Here is a 17,970-nt window from a genome sequence, read left to right on the forward strand (position 1 = left end):
CACCACTGGGTCGATGCCTTTGCTGGTGGATATAGTCAGGTGGACATTTTTCTATATTTCCTGTTTACAAAACTTTGAATCCCAGGAATGGATTACCTTAGCCGTATTTGGCACAACTTTTTTGGAATTTTGGGTACTCAATGCTCTTCACCTTTGTACTTGTTTGGCTTTATAACTCTTTTGAACTGAGCGTCACTGATGAGTCTTATGTAGACGAAACGCGCGTCTGGCGTATTAAATTATAATCCTGGTACCTTTGATAACTATCTGCCAATAATATGTTATGCGTAACATCAACCAAATGCTATAAGAGAGGGACGAAAGATACCAGAGGGACAGTCAAAGTCATAAATCGAAAATATATTTACGCCATGGATAAAAATGAAAAAGACAAACTGACAATCAATAAAACACATGACACGACATTGAAAACAAAAGAATAAGCAACACGAACCCACCAACAACTAGGGGTGATCTCATGTGCTCCGGAAGGGTAATCAGATCCTGCTCCACATGTGGCACCCGTCGTGTTACTCATGTCATAACAAATCCGGTAAATAGTCTTAATTCGGTAGGTCATATTCATGCAATGGAAGGGGATTGTTGTTACGACGTAAGGAATATATTCGATACCATTTGAGAAACAGTTATTCCATAACGGTCAGCCAACTCGTGATGGCGTCCGTAAAATTTACGAAGGGATGATTTCAACTTCACCCCATTTGGAACTCTTGGTTTAATAGCTTCCTTGTGAGCCTCAGCCCTCTATCAAGGAAATCAAGCACGGGAATATCGTATCAATTGGGATATATGTACCCCGTATGCAGGTGCTGCTGGAATGTTGCTACTTAGAAATAGAAAGTTCACAATTCGAAAGCTGAAACATCTCTTTTGTAGTAAAATTTTGTTTTCAATCGACCCTCATTGTCAATTTCTAGATGAAAGTCAAGATATGAGGTCGACATTACTGTATCTGTTGTATTCTTTATCTCTAGTTCGATGGGATAGATGCGTTCAACTTGGTCACCAAATTTTGAATTATTTAGTGATTAAACATCATCTATATAGCGGAAAGTAGAGCTAAAGGTTATTGGTAACTTCTTATCTTTCTTCCTAAGAAGTTCTTGTATGATGTCAGCCTCATAATAATAAAGAACAAGTCGGCAGGGAGAGGGCACAATTGGTTCCCATTGGAATGCCGACATAAGGTCATGTTTACTACTGACAAGTTTTAAACATTTTTAATGGTTAAAGCAATCACCAGCAGCACCTGCATCATTTTCGTTTCAGTGAATAATAAAAAAAAATAAAAAAATCGAGTTCTTTAGAATTAATCAAATTGTGTCATCTATTTTCTTTATGTAGTTTTATATGTTGTGTGCGTTACAATATACATTTTCATGCTCGGGAAATAAAAAAAGTGTTCTATTGTTATACCTTTATTACTACATGTAAAAGAATATTAAATGGCTCGTTGCAGTTGAAAGTGACACATACTTAATGCTTGCTGGAAAAGTAAAATTCCACAACTTGAACACATTAATGTTTTGGTGAGCATATTTTTCTTACAATTCTGATGTAATTCACATATGTGTAAAATTTTATCACATTCAAACCTGATCAGCTTTAACAGATTATATTTTCAAATTGAGGAAAAATTGCGCATACTCCAGTCTGCGCAAAAATATAATATTATGTACTTTCTTTTGCAGTGGTCTGAATTTATGATAATTATATTTAGATAAAGGAGCTTAATATGAAATTTTATTATATTGCATTTCAGATATCGACGAATGTTCAGCGAATAATTATACTTGTGATGTCACATACGGAGTATGTAATAACACAGTAGGATCTTATATATGCAACTGTTCTGATGGTTTTATGCTCGGTCCTGGAAATGCATGCACAGGTATGTTCAAGGCTTATTTATTTTATTTTCACCAGTGCAACAACAACAAGAACAACAACAACAACAACAAAACAACAACAACAACAACAACAATCGTCGTCGTCCGTCGTCGTCGTCGTCGTCGTCGTCGTCGTCATCGTCAGCGTCATCATCATCATCATCATCATCATCATCATCATCATCATCATCATCATCATCATCATCATCATCATCATCATCATCATCATCATCATCATCATCATCATCATCATCATCATCATCATCATCATCATCATCATCATCATCATCATCATCATCATCATCATCATCATCATCATCATCATCATCATCATCATCATCATCATCATCATCATCATCATCATCATCATCATCATCATCATCATCATCATCATCATCATCATCATCATCATCATCATCATCATCATCATCATCATCATCATCATCATCATCATCATCATCATCATCATCATCATCATCATCATCATCATCATCATCATCATCATCATCATCATCATCATCATCATCATCATCATCATCATCATCATCATCATCATCATCATCATCATCATCATCATCATCATCATCATCATCATCATCATCATCATCATCATCATCATTATCATCATCATCAATAATAATACTCACGTCATTATATCTCACGTCATTATATCTCACAGAATTATATGAATAATACTCACGTCATTATATCTCACAGAATTATATGAATTTTCTTTCCTTTTTTCTATCTCTCTTCTTTTTACCTATGATAGATAGTATCATATTCTATTAACTTTTTGCTTTATATGCATCTTCATTATATTATGATACTATTATTGTAATTTTATATTGTATTATGGAGAAGACTTCATACATATGATTTACTTGTATCTAATCCATTATTCATCATATAAAATATGTTTAAACTTAACTAAATGTCATCTTCGTTTTGGGGTTGATGCTGCTATAAACAATTGACTTTATTAGTAATATTTTGTAGACAGTTGTTTGTCTTTCTGGGTTTTTTTGGGTTTTTTTTTTTTGTCATGTTGATGTGTCCCTTGATTCATTATTGTAATCGCTTCCTAGCTGATATCTTCATATATATACTATGTGAATATATAGGAATCACTATGTTAGTTTGTTTCGTATTGTGTCCGCGCATAACTTTCGTAACATTGAACTTAGTTTGATAACACTTGGTACATACATCATGACCTGGGTGTGGATGATATGCAAAAGGCATGGCAATTTGAGCTTGACTTCGATATTTGACCCATAATTATTTTATTATAGTGTCACATATTTGGTCAGGTAGTATATATATATGTATACAACAATTCATAATAAAAACAGAGATGAAATATCCAGCATTAAAATAGACTTATTTGTCAAGAATTAGTCTTGTAAAGTGTTGTAAAATATAACATAGGGGGAAAATGCAGTTCTTGACTTATATCTCTGAAACTAAAGCAAAAGTAATATATGTAAAAAAAAAAGTAATAGAATAACGGTGGGGCTTTTTTTTTTGCGTAAACCCCTAAGTGAGTTCATGCCTATATATTGGCGAGTAGTGGAGGCTTTTATGGGCCATTCGGACATCTTCGGAAACAAGATTCCCGAAACCTATCGAAAGTTTGATCAGTTTATACATCAATAAATCTAAAGAGGCGTTTAATCCTTATAATTCTTTAAAACTGGAGATAAGAAGTATATTTTTCCACCATCGTAACCTCTATAACACTTTAATTGTACATGTATGTCATTGAATAGGCCTGGCGCATGCATATATTTGTTGGGTCAACGCAAACATAAGCTCCTACTCAATGAAATTTGCTATGTGATAAAACATACACTACAAAAACTCTTATTATCTTTCAAACGAATGTTTTTTTTGTTTATTATCTAATTGAACGATTAATTTGAAGAAACAATAAATGTTGTTAATATCGGTATTATTATCGCCGCCATCTTGTTTACATTGGTTACGAAAAGAAGTTCGGTCAACCTTCGTCTATCGAAAAATTAATAACGTCATGGTCAACTACCGGAAGTCTTCTAGACCAATCATATCAAGGTATTCCCTAAGTATTGGTCACAACTTTTTGGACCTTTTGGTCCTCAGTGCTTTACAGCTTTGTTCTTGTTTTAGCTTTCAAACTTTTTACATCTGGGCGTCGCTGGTTAGTCTTGTGTGGACGTGGCGCGTCTGGCGTATTAAATTTTTAACCAGGTACCTTTTGTTGGCTATTAATCGTTTGTTTCTCTGTCCTATATTTTCGCCCATTTATTTGTATTGTAGTCCTGTCATGTAATGTCATTTTAATGTTATAATTAAAATTGCAATTAAAGCGGGAGGTTTGACATTCCACAAAAGCAGGTTCAACCAACCATTTTGATCTTAAAATGCCCTGTATTAAGTCAGGTAAATGGCCATTGTTATATTATAGTTCGTTTCTGTGTGTGTTAAATTTTAATGTTGTGTTTCTGCTGTGTCGTAGTTCTCTTATATTTGATGCGTTTTTCTCAGTTTTAGTTTGTAACACGGATTTGTTTTTTTCTCTATCGATTTATGAATTTCGAACAGCGGTATACTACTGTTGCCTTTATATAATATGCAAATCATATTAGAATTATTTCAAAATATTGTCTTTTAAAACTGTAAATTTTGGGTTAAACTGAGGAATACAAAACATATTAAACAATCAGAGGACAATGTTTCATTCAGCATATATGTAGACTATTGGGAATACCATCAATTTAATTACGTCATTTTTTTACGTTTTTCATTACATGAGGCATTTCGTTTATTTATGACTTTATTTTGTTTTCATACAAGCATGACCTTGAACTTTGGTAGTATTTTTTTCACTTAAAAATTAAGTCTGAATATAACTTGTTACTTTGCGAAATTTTAAAGTCAAGTAAAGGAGGGACATTTGATTTCATAGTTATTTTAGTAAAATTTTGACATTTTTATTTCAGACAGATCATATTGTCCAGTTTTTTTTTATGTAACATAATGAAAAACTTAACATATATACTGATGGGCATTTTTACAGAACACAAATATGAATAATTATTATTAATTGGTCAAGTCTGGACAATATGATCGTTTCAAAAGCCCTGGAGTGAGAACAATATTGTGACAGTCAGTTCAGCATTGTCTTAACATCCGTTGTATCATACCATATAGGCCACATATTAATCGGGATTATTGAAATGAAATCTTAGTCCAATGAAACAGATTATAAAAGAAGGAGGGTTAGAATCTAAAAAGGACCCTGAATGAAACCTTGCTATATCTGTCATATAATTATCTTTAGTCATATTTTCATGTTTTTATTTGTTCTTTGGAAAATTTGATATTGATAATCTTGATAGTCTCTGTTATATTGATTATCAACTTCTTTACTCTGGTTCCGGACTGCCATTGTTGTAATGTTTATTTCTTTCTAGTTTTCATTGGTTATTTTTAAACCTGTGATGTTTTATATCTCAATGAAACATACCCAGATTCTCTATTTCTTCATAATTAATTTACTCTTAATACATGTTATATTATTGCAGGTCCTGTCTTTTGTGATGTATATAGTATGTAACAAACTGCATTTAAGAACAAAAAAGCAAAAATAGTTAAATTTTCCAACATAAAGTAAACAGATACATTTGTTAAACAGATTTGTTGTCATAGACTTTGTTTACATACACAATTTTTTCACTGATTTTCAAAGCTGTTATTTTAAGCACTTGTTCTTCTGTTTGTTGTATAAGTTGACAAAAATGTGAAGGTTACATGCTGAAAAGGATGGTAGGAACTAGGCCTGAAAATGGTGTTAATTATAAGTCAGCAAATACCAGGAGGACAGACTTTGTTAAATTAAAAAACAAAAGATTGGAAACTAAAAAAATTATAACACAAAAAACTTAATACAATTATCATTTTTATTTCCATTTAACTGCATTTTTCAACTTTTCCACCTTTTTCTCAGTTATTACTTGGAAAACTAACTCCTAGGGCAATACCGTGACCTATAGCTGTTAATGTCTGTGTCATTTGGTCCCTGCCCGACTAATAAGCAAGCATTTCACATCTTCTTTTTTTTATATCTTACAAACCTCTAATTCTGCATCTTACTTAAAGAGAACAATCTGACTCATATTAAGGCTCATAAGGTTCTGAATTGATACCTTTGCTGAAAATCATCTGTAATTGACGTTGAAATTGAAAAAAAAAAAATCAGTTTTCTGATCATTATTCTTAATGCCATTAATATTGAGTAAGAAAATGTGGTCTATCTATTTAGTCAGATTATTGAACAGATATATCATGTTATTGAGGGGTATTTGCAAATAAATACCAGTCAAGGGACTGTAAAATTACCCGAACCGCTAGTCCCAAGTCTGGTATTTTTCGCAAATACCACCCCCATAACATGATATATTTGTTTAATTACACCGAATAGATTTGGATTGAAACTCTCTGTACAGGTGACCATATTTTCTTTTCTTTGTATAGCCAGTGAAGGTCGATAAAAACTTCCATTTTTTTGTATATTATTTTTACTTGAAAGCTGTAATTCGTTTACATGTTCATGCATAATTTTGAGGGTAAGGGGATATTATCATAGAACCGCGGGAATTATACATGTACTAGCTCGCTTTTTTATGTAAAGTCATATCCGAAACTTTTTGGCGACAAGATGCTCGAGATGTTTAAAAAAGAATATTCAAAAAGGCCAATGCCATGGTATTTGAGGCAAATTCACCGGCAGTGGTGAAAAACAGGCAAATTCGTTTGAAATGAGGAAAAATATTAGAATCGGCTTAAAATACACTAGCTATCAACCAATCAAAATCTGGCTTTCTTATATATACTTTTTTCCAATCAGTTCATGTACTTTAGACGTCAGTTTTTATCTGTTAGACGTCCGTCCATATCCGTTTCATGTCCGTTTAGCGTACGTTTTATCCGTCGACGTCCATTCTGTCCGGTGGAAAATTTTGAGCATGTTCAAAACTTTGAACGGACGTCCAACGGATGATTTATACATTGAACGTCCGGTAGATGTCCGTTTTGTACGGTACTCGTCCTTTTCGTTTCCGTTTTGTATCCGTTAATTGTCCGTTATACATCCGTTGGAGGTCTGGTAGACATATTCACCAACCGACTTCTACCGGACGTTTAACGGATAGAACGGATTTTGAATGAATATGAAACAGACTTCTACCAAACGTATAATGGATAAAACGGATGATGAACGGATCTGAAATGGATAATAACACATGGCAAGAGTAAAATCTCTTTGTTCTTACTGTGCTATAATCTGGATAATGCACAGCAAAGGTGTGCATTAACTACCTCAGATATACTGCACAGTTCAAATCTATTTTTATCTTTAGGGGCGGTTCCTTGATTTTGAAAGGGGCGTTATTCTATCAAATTAAAAAATATCACCGAGTGTAGCGAGACTAAAGACACTATTGACGATTTTAAGCTTAAACACGATACTTTGTCCAATCCAAGGGTAAACGAACCGTTCGCCCCCACCCCCGAATCCGCCATCTGCCTTGAAATTACGACAAAGTTGAACTTCGTACAAACATCGTAGTTTCAAAATAGGTAAAAAGATATGTTTCTCATTCCTTTATTTTTTTTTATCAAAGCTGGGACATAAACAATTTTATTATATTTTGTGTTCAACGTAAATCTAAATCAGTGTTTCAAAGTTAGAAAGTTTAACAATTTTTGGTAATTTCTGCCAAAAAAGAAATGTATCTAAGAATGTCCGAATAAAAGAAATCTGATTTGGATTAGGTTCAGACTCAATGGAATTTATAACGACTTTTTGAATAATTATTCCTATAATGAGACTATTTTTGGATCGGATTTAATGAGGACCATATTTAAGTTTGTTTTAAAACAGGGTGATTAGCTGGAGATCAATCAGACTTCATTTAAATGGACGTGTCTTAAAAAGTAATACTGTAGATTAAAACAAATTGGGGTGGGGGGTTGCGGGGAGAAAAAGGTTTTGTAAGAGAAAAGTATTTTCTGTTTATTTAACATTTTAAATTTAGGTAATACAACTTCCTCGGTTCTTTTAAGCATATCATTGATGGAAAGAAATTCAAAAGCAATTAATCTTATTTAAACTCAATAACCCTTGCAGCTATGTTTTTTTTCATACACCGATTTGAAAGTACACAATTTATCAAAGTCTTAATCGTCACCATTTAAACAAAAATTGGGAATAAATTAACGGAAACGATTAAAAAACATATACCATTAAATCGCTATTTTAGAATGAGTCTAAATATAAAAAAAAAAAAATTAATTTAAAACTTACCAAAGTCGTATTTCCCCCTTTCTTTACCCTACAAGAAACTTTTCTATGACCCATGGATTGCAGAATAACGTCCACATTTCTAAAACGTTCACGTAAATTGGTTGCGTCATGTGTTAAAACAGATATTGGCCAATCAAATCGGTATATGTAACATTACGAGATGACCGAATACCCGAACTCCTACGTCGTTCGGGTTATTTGGTCATCTCGTGCTGTGCTGATTAAATGACATATACCGACTTTCTTGGTCAATAACTATAACATATAAATTGAGAATTTCGCGTCAGAAATGCCAATTATTTGTATGTTCTTATTATACATAATCGATCTTTGAGTAAGGGTACGTCTTCACTATCAAGCAGATCTTATTCAAGCCAGACACTACCCTTTGGTGGTAACTTGAAGAACAAACAAAAACCTGTCACACAGAAACTTTTTGAAAATTTATACAATTTACATGTATTATTATAGTCGCCTTTAATTTTTCCGTATATCTGGTTCATCCGTTTTATCCGGTACGCTTCCTTAAGGTGTCTGTTTTATTCGGTATACGTCTGTTGGATGTACGTTCGACATCCGTTCTGTCCGGTACGTTTCTGTTTCTCGTACGTTGCATATCCGGTGTGTGTCCGTTATGCATTCGTTAGGTAGCAATACACAGTTAGGAGATCTTTCAAATAGAAAAGTTATTGTGTAATAAAATTCATTTTTAGACAGCTGAGTACTAATTTAGCCTTCAATGATGGTTTATAAGAGCATAAAAAATATTTTTACATGTTTTCTGTTTGACAATCCGTAATTTTATATAAAAATGTAACATCCTGAAGAGGTGCAGGCCATTTTTGATATTTGATTCAGGCCAAAGTTACTTCAAAATTTACAAAATTATTCTAATCCACCTACAGTAGAGATCACTTCTAACCTCTCATTAAATCTGTCAGAATCTGTCAGGAGAACTGTTCTAGGACAGTATGTAGAACTGTCAGCCTGACACTTTTTATACAGTTCTAGCTAGAACAGTTCTAACCTAGAACTGATTTTGGTCAGTTCTACCTAGAACTGATCCTGACAGTTCTACCCTTGAACAGTTTTAGGCAGTTCTACTTCTAGAACAGTTCTACGACTAGAACAGTTCTACGGTTAGAATTGCAAAATTATTCTAATCCACCTACAGTAGAGATCACTTCTAACCTCTCATTAAATCTGTCAGAATCTGTCAGGAGAACTGTTCTAGGACAGTATGTAGAACTGTCAGCCTGACACTTTTTATACAGTTCTAGCTAGAACAGTTCTAACCTAGAACTGATTTTGGTCAGTTCTACCTAGAACTGATCCTGACAGTTCTACCCTTGAACAGTTTTAGGCAGTTCTACTTCTAGAACAGTTCTACGACTAGAACAGTTCTACGGTTAGAATTGATTTATAAATTCTACGGCTAGAACTGATTTATAAATTCTACGGCTAAAATTGATTTATCAATTTTACGGCTACAATTGATTTAAGAACTCTTTGTATTAAATATATATATTAAGGCTTCGGCAAAATAGCGATTTATATAGTACAGTTTTGCTATTTTGCCGGTCATATTTCAGATTTTTAATCAAAAGATGTATGTGCCTGTTCCAAGTCAGGAGCCTGTAATTCAGGGATTTTCTTTTGTTGACGTGTTAAATAAATTTTGTTTTTCGTTCATTTTTTGTACATAAATTAGGCATTTAGTTTTATCATTTGAATTATTTTACTTTTGTCATTCCGGGAGTCGGGATGACTCGTATAACAACATTGTTTGACATCATTAACCAAATGTAATAACTTGTTTCCCAATCCACTATTATAAATAAATATGTTTTTAAATTAAACTTAAACTGACCATATTTGTTTTTTATCATGTAAATCTATATACATATAGCTGCACACTGCAGTAATGCAGTTATATTTTTAGGCAAGGAGTGATTGTACAAATGACAGCAATTATACATGTATTGGAAAATAATGACTTTAAAATTTTGTTAGCGTCAATTTATAGTACCAGCATGTCCTCTTTTTATTCAAAATATTGAATCGTTAACAAATATTATATCTGTTTACGAGTAGTTGTCATACCTCGGACGGACCCGTTTAACAAACATCTTTTGACTGCATCAACCTAAACTGACATTATTTGTTCTTTTTTCTGCAAATCTATGTATCTGCACAGTAATTCAGTTATAATTTTCGGTCAAGAGGAACTGTTATATAGAGTTACAGCAATATTGGAAAACAATGACCACAAATTTTTGTTCGCATCAATTTATAGTGCCAGCATGTCCTCTTTTTATTCTAAATATTGCATCATAAACAAATATCATTAGTTTTCATATATACCTCAGACTGTACATGCTGAATGGTATAACAAAATTATTTGTCCGTATCAACTAAAACTGACCATATTATGTAAATATTAATAGCCGCAAAGTAAATAACTAATATTTTATATCAGGATGGATTGTATAATTCAATTGATAGCAATATTGGAAAACAATGACTACAAAATTATGCTTGCATCAGTTTATGGTCCGAGACCACAATTATTTCGTAGTGCATTTCTTTTAGAACATAAATGAAAACTAAAAAAACCCACCTGCGCTTTCTCAATGAAATTTTTACAGTGTGTTGTACTACTTTTGGGACAAATTATATCAAAATTATAGAAAACTTCATCGGCTCTAACTCAAAATATGGACAATTTTATGTTGAGGGCGTCTTGAAATCTTTTGACAGCTTCCGAAGTGCTAATTTTTAACCTTTTTCAGCTGGACCAAATCACTACTTTCCTTTAAAATTCTGGACCCAAATTTTTTAACAGTGTAATTCCCCCCCCTCCCCCCTACTTGCAATTTGAGGCATTAAACATGGAGAAATAAATTTGGAAGGGATATAAAAATTAATGGCAAGTAACCCACTATCAACACTAGGGACTATATTCGTGAAAACGAAAATCAAGGGACGACAATTGTGGTTTCGGACCTTATAGTGCCAGCATGTCCTCTATTTATTCAAATTTTTGAATTATAAACTAATTTCAGTAGTTTTGATATCTCAGACTGACTCATATATAACAAAATCATGTGTCCACATTAACAAAAACTGACCATATTTGACAGCATCAACCAAAACTGACCATATTTGCACTTTATTATGTAAATCTTAATATATATATATATACAGCCGCATAGTAAATCACTTACACTGTATAGTTACATATCACGATGGATTGTATTATTCAAATGACAGCAATATTGACTGTCTGACACATTGACTACAAAAAAAAATCAACATCAATTTAGAGTACCAGCATGTCCTCTTTTTATTCAAAATATTGAATCATAATAAACAAATCTCAGTAGTTTCAGACTGAGTCATTTTAACAAAATTATTTGCCTGCATCAACCAAAACTGAACATATTTACACTTGTATGGATTCATTGTAAACCAATGATATTTCTATATATATAGCTATGTCAGGACGGATCATATGATAAAGATGACACCAACTTTGGAACACAATAACTACCATGACTACAATAGTTTGTCCACATCAATTTAGAGTGCCATTATTTCTTCTCTGTATCCATAATATTATTAATAATGAACCGTCAGTGGTTTGTGATTGTTTTTTTAAAAACAAAACTATTTAAAGGCATCATCCAACACTCACATGACTGATTCATATGACTTAAAGGATGTATACTTAGGTGAGGTTTTGGAATTTGTGTCAAATGTTCGGACTCCTTGATATTTTTCCATACAATACAATGTAAAATATTTTGCCCCATAACACCCATTTATTTTTTCATATACCGGTAAGACTAAATAGATCATGAAATGTCATTTACCAAAATTTTAGAAGATTCTTATTTTTCTTTCTTTTGTTTTGAGACCCAATAATACCAGTGCAAATATAAGGTAAAAGTCCGAGTCAGTCTTTTCCCGCCATATTTTAATTCTCAAATATCTCGAAAAGGAGGTCCATGACCTATCAATATTTTTAGCTTATGTTTATCCTTAATTGATGCTCTACCAGCTTATAGTATCAATTTTTACTTCTTAACTTATTAATTTTCACCTAACCTCACCTAAGTACATCCTTAAAATGAAAAGTACATGTACGAGAAGTTCTCTTCTTGGAATAGTACAATGTATGCTGTTAATATATTTCTGTATCTGTATCTGTATTTCACACTTCTGTTATACGGGTGGGTACGTCACAGATTCCTTTCGGCTATTGTGTGACGGGTTGGTCTGCGCATAAATTAGTCGCGCTTGCTGGGGAGTATTGATTTAAACTCCTTGGTTGTAGTGACGCACACTACAGAGTCCGCTAGATGGTTCCAATCTACTGCAGTGCGCACAAAGATGGAGTTTTTGAACTGGTCGGTCTTTCTATTAGGAACTACATGCATGACCGGACGTTTGTTGTTACGGACTTGTTGGTCTATAATGTTCTTAGTTACAAAATTGTTATATGTTGTACCTCTTATTTGTCGTTTGGGTTTTTGAAGAAGGCAAAGAAGAATGATCATGATGATTGATTTTGTTTGTAGCCTAACGTCCAGGGGCAAATGTTTCATTCATGTTCAGATCGAGTATATTTTTCTGACGTCCCAAACTCCCAGACATCATTTATAATCGTTATGGATAAGTCTGTCTAAATTGACGAGATTACACAACACGTGTTTCATTAATATCCCATACTTCATCGGCTGTACAATTTTCGTTTGAACATGTCATAATAGGATCTTAAATCATTAATGTAAATCCAAAGCAAACAAGGTAAATTACAATTAAAATTCCATGAATTAAATGCAGATGTATTTTAGAAAGAGACTGTTAAAAACGGGGAACGAAGCAACGTAAACCACGATGTTTATGTGCAATCATATAAAAGTATTTCTCCGATGAGTTGAATAACCTCTCTATCCGCTTCGATATTTGTACATGTAACGTTTGATCAGTAAAAATATAGAAAATCTGCTATTATACAGTAAAGTTATTGGCACTGATTTTTTTCTCTCTAAATTCCAAGATGCCCTTACTGCAGTGACGTCATTTAGAACTGTTCTACAGTCCTAACTGATTTAGTCAGTTCTGCTGACAGTTCTACGTTAAGAACTGATTTGGACAGTTCTTCCCTGGAACTGATTCTGAAAGTTTTAGACAGTTCTACCCTAGAACTGATCCTGACAGTTCTACCTAGAACTGATTCTGACAGTTCTACCTAGAACTGATTCTGACAGTTCTAATTAGAACTGATTCTGACAGTTCTACTTAGAACAGTTCTAGGGTAGAACTGTTCTATGTAGAACTGTTCCAAAACAGTTTAGAACAGTTCTATGACAGACTATTCTGACAGTTCTAATCAGAGGTTAGAAGTGACTTCCACTGTAGGTAGGTTTTGAATGTACCTGGGGCAACCGAATTGTGCAACAAATAATTTATGTCACCCTCGAAATGATTTCTCCAAGAATTTCATAGGTATCTTGGTAGGATTCTTTTCTGCATTTGGTGCCACTACTCTAAATCGACACATCTGAAACCGATATAAAGAATCGGCAATCACATTGAAAGAATCTCCTATATGTTTTGCTCTAAACTGAGAATTGTTACATAATGTGAACAAAACCAAGGGACGAATTAATCTCATCACTGATTTCGACTTCGATGTCCTTTTTTGATCAGAGATACTAGTGCCTGATCATCTAGCATAAACAAGATTTTTTATTTCTGAATTGTAGACCCCATGAATACAAAGCCAGTATTATATTATAGGAACAAGTTGAAGACATGTGATATCTTTCATCACTTCAGAATCTGCCCAATTATCTGGCCAACGAAACTTCGTTCATTTAACAGCAAAATAAGCCCACCAGGCCAATGATTGACTACCTGCACTGTCTGTGAACAACTCAATAATTTCATTGTTAAACCACAACTTTTCTAGTAAACTTTTCCCCATTAAAATACGACAAAAATTCTAACCACACCATTACATCTTGTTTGACCTCAATAGTGACTCGAATTAAATCAAATGGTTTCTTTTCCTTAACAGATGCAATTAAATCATAAAATCTTCTTATTAATGCTCTTGCGGATGGGATAGCCCTGGCACAGAAAGCCACTAAACCAATAGACGACTCTAACACATTTACTCGAACCTTTTTCACAGTAAGTCAGTTTTCTAAATGAGATTTATTTTTTTTCAATTTTGCTGTCAGGAATCCTGACCAACATTGATCAGTAAATATTTCTACCCCCCCCCCCCCCAAAAAAAAAATATTAGTACAGTAGTTGGCCCAACTGTTTTATTCTTAGAAATTGGGACACACATTTTTGAAGTCACCTCAAGGAATTTGAATATTAAAACCTGACAGTCATTAGTTAAACCAACTCCATCAAAAATAAAATCATCTAGGTAATGATCGAGCGTGCCTAAATTGGACTCCGTTTTCACAACCCAATGTAAAAATGTCGAAAACTTTTCAAACAAAGAACAAGAAATTGCACAACCCATGAAGAGGCATTTGTATATGTAATATTTACCGTCAAACATAGTACTTTAGTACCCAAAAGATCAAAGTCTGCAGCAATTAGAGCCGATCTACTAGTAACTAATTTTGAAATCATTTCTAATACAGAGTCAAAACATGTATATATTTAACTTTGCATAAATCTTCATCTATAAAGTCATTGACACTACACAGATTTGGGTAACAAAAGGTGTGTATTTAAACGCCGTCCATTATCTGGCTTTTGAACCAAACCAATATGTGAAAATTCTCAAGGTAGAAATAGGTTTTTCTGTAAATGGTCCCAACACTCTGTCCAATTCAACTTCTTTTGTCAGTTTCATTTTAGTTTCATTTTTATGCATTTCAGTTGAAATGAGTTTTTTTTTACCACACGGACAGTCTAGGTCCAACATAATTAAAACGAAAGCCATCCCTAAATCTAGGAAACAATAATTCTGGATCATGGCGATTGTAATAATTAGTCAAATACTTTTCAAGAACATGAACTTTAACTGGCGTATGACCTTTGACCCATAACTGGTCCTTTATATTTTGGTTTTGAATACAACTGTGCGGTCCTGAAAGAAAAAATATCCTGAGGTCTCAACTGTAAACAAGGCCGTGCAATAAAAGTTGGACGAGTTCCACCAAACATTCAACCTTGATATTTATTTACCATCCTTAGGGGACAAGATACCAAAGGATGAGCAGCAAAACATCTAATGCATGAATGACTATACGTACAATTAAATCTAGTGCAAGAACCATTATAATTGAAATCATAGCACTTGTGTATGCTTAATAATAATAATAATAACGGTCGACTATGTGGCATTATTGTTTTAATGATATACATTAACCACAGCTCAAAATCTATGTCTGCCCATAATGCAGTCGAGTTGTGAGATATTTTTGATTTGAACTGTTCATATTGCTTCCACCCTAAACTATATGAAATACATTATTTAGCAGCTATTCTGATGTTGTTAGTGTGTTGAAACTTTTCAGGATGAGCTAGACAATATACACTTATAAAAACTAGAAAAACATCAGTCCACTGATCAATATTTGTAATTTTTTGCTGCTGTTGTTTTTGTTGCAACACCAATTCACCTTGCACAAAGCATATGGTTTGTTTAATGGAATTGTTTTGAATATTTGTATTTTGCAATAAACATGCCAAATCAATAAATTCCCCATAAGCTATTTTCTCTTTATTGGCAATTGATATATGCATGCCCAATTCATCATATTTGTATTTTGCAATAAACATGCCAAATCAAAAAATTCCCCATAAGCTATTTTCTCTTTATTGGTTATTGATATATGCATGCCCAATTCATCACTTGCTTTGGTAGATTATAAAATAAAGTTTTGATGGGTTATCAACTGAGTATTACCTGTAGTGTCAGAAGTAGGAGGACTGAATACCGGAGGAGCCGTTGTTGTGGGCACTGTCACCGCGGTATGGGTCCCTGACATATGTGTTGTGTCAACCCCAGGCAATGAAAAACCACTAACAGGCATGTTTATCAAGAATGAACTATTCCTATCGTCACCATTAACAATGGATTCTAACAAATTATGAAGGCTATCAACAGATGATCTAGGTGCTATCATCTTTGTTGCTGCTGACGCTGCTTTATTGTATTTCTGAGGAGGGGTAGCTCTCTTTCTAGTAGATCTTCGAAACATCTGGTAAACTGTAATAAAACCTGTACGCTAGAAAAAATAAATTTAACCGAGTAATTGTTATACCACATGCAAAATTTGTAAACTATACTTGTGATAAATTGCATTAACAAATATATCAAAACTATATAACCAAATATGTGCAAAGTTTAAACAAAAACATTGTACAATACAAATAATTGACATACATTGTAATGACCAGGACAAATAATTACATTTATGAATTCAGTAACCACATATTAATCAATTCATCACCTATGAATCAAGTAATCACATATGAATCACGTAATCACATATGAATCATTTAATCACATATAAATCAAATAATCACGAATGAATCTCAGAATCGCTTATAAATCACATACTCTCTTATGAATCACATATTCACTTACAGATCACGTTATCACTTATGAATCAAGTCATCACTTATGAATCACGTCATCACTTATGAATCATGTAATCACATATGAATCAAATAATCCCGTATGAATCGCAGAATCGCTTATGAATCACATATTTACTTAAGATTCACATATTCATTTACGGATCACGTTATCACTTTTGATCACGTCATCACTAATGAATCACGTCATCACTTATGACTCGCGAAATCACTTGTGACTCGCGTAATCTTTTATGATTCAATTAATCACATATGAATCACGTAATCACATATGAAACAAGTAATCACATATGAATTACATAATCATTTATGAATAAAATGATATCTTATCATACAAGTAATCACTGATGAAACATGTAATCAAAACCTGACAACAGTGACAGACGATTACCATATTCATAAATGAACGTGTAATCACAACAACCAGACAACCTATCACACTTGATGTTACTGGCAATTCAAAATAACTTAAGACTATGAACATATTTAATCGATTTGAAGTTCATGCATACGCCCAATACTATACAAAATCGGGAAACAAAATATAAAATTGCGAACGACAAAATTTTCTCTGTATTAATAAATCAATTGTATAAAAAATCTTTCTTGCTACACAAGACAATTCTACGGAACTGTGGCCGTAGTGCGAAATAATTACGCACGTCTCATGGCTAAGCTATAAGTATTATATATACCACGCTATTTACGAGTTAACATATTTAAACGACGAATCCGCAGGATGAGTTCGTTCAAATATGTTAATGATTAAGGCGTGGTGTATATGTTTTGTAACATCAATGAGTTGTCATAAAAAAAATTAAAAAAAAAGATATTCCCAAAAAAAATTGTATTCATGGAACACTGGCCCGTTAGAGGTGTGTCTAAAAATTTCGTTGAAATTTATGAAGTCAGTGACAGAATTCCCAGAAAGTAGAAATCCTTTTGGTAAAACAAACGAAATCCTTGTCCTCGTGTATTCACTTAACTGTCAATAACATGGAGACGTAACAAAAAGGCGGAGTTTAAATCATAGTTTAACATAAAAAAAAATCAGATTAAACCACAGTC

General features: G+C 33.2%; 1 protein-coding gene across 1 annotated transcript in view; it reads left to right on the forward strand.

The window, feature by feature from the left end:
- The window catches only part of LOC139522339 (uncharacterized), a 161,064-nt gene that overhangs the window by 83,466 nt on the left and 59,628 nt on the right, over positions 1-17,970 (forward strand). Inside the window, exon 5 of the mRNA XM_071315903.1 lies at positions 1,784-1,912. Within this exon, the coding sequence (XP_071172004.1) occupies positions 1,784-1,912 (129 nt within the window). The remainder of the gene's footprint in view (positions 1-1,783; positions 1,913-17,970) is intronic.

The sequence above is a fragment of the Mytilus edulis genome, chromosome 1 (assembly GCF_963676685.1).
Source record: "Mytilus edulis chromosome 1, xbMytEdul2.2, whole genome shotgun sequence".
NCBI lineage: Eukaryota > Metazoa > Mollusca > Bivalvia > Mytilida > Mytilidae > Mytilus > Mytilus edulis.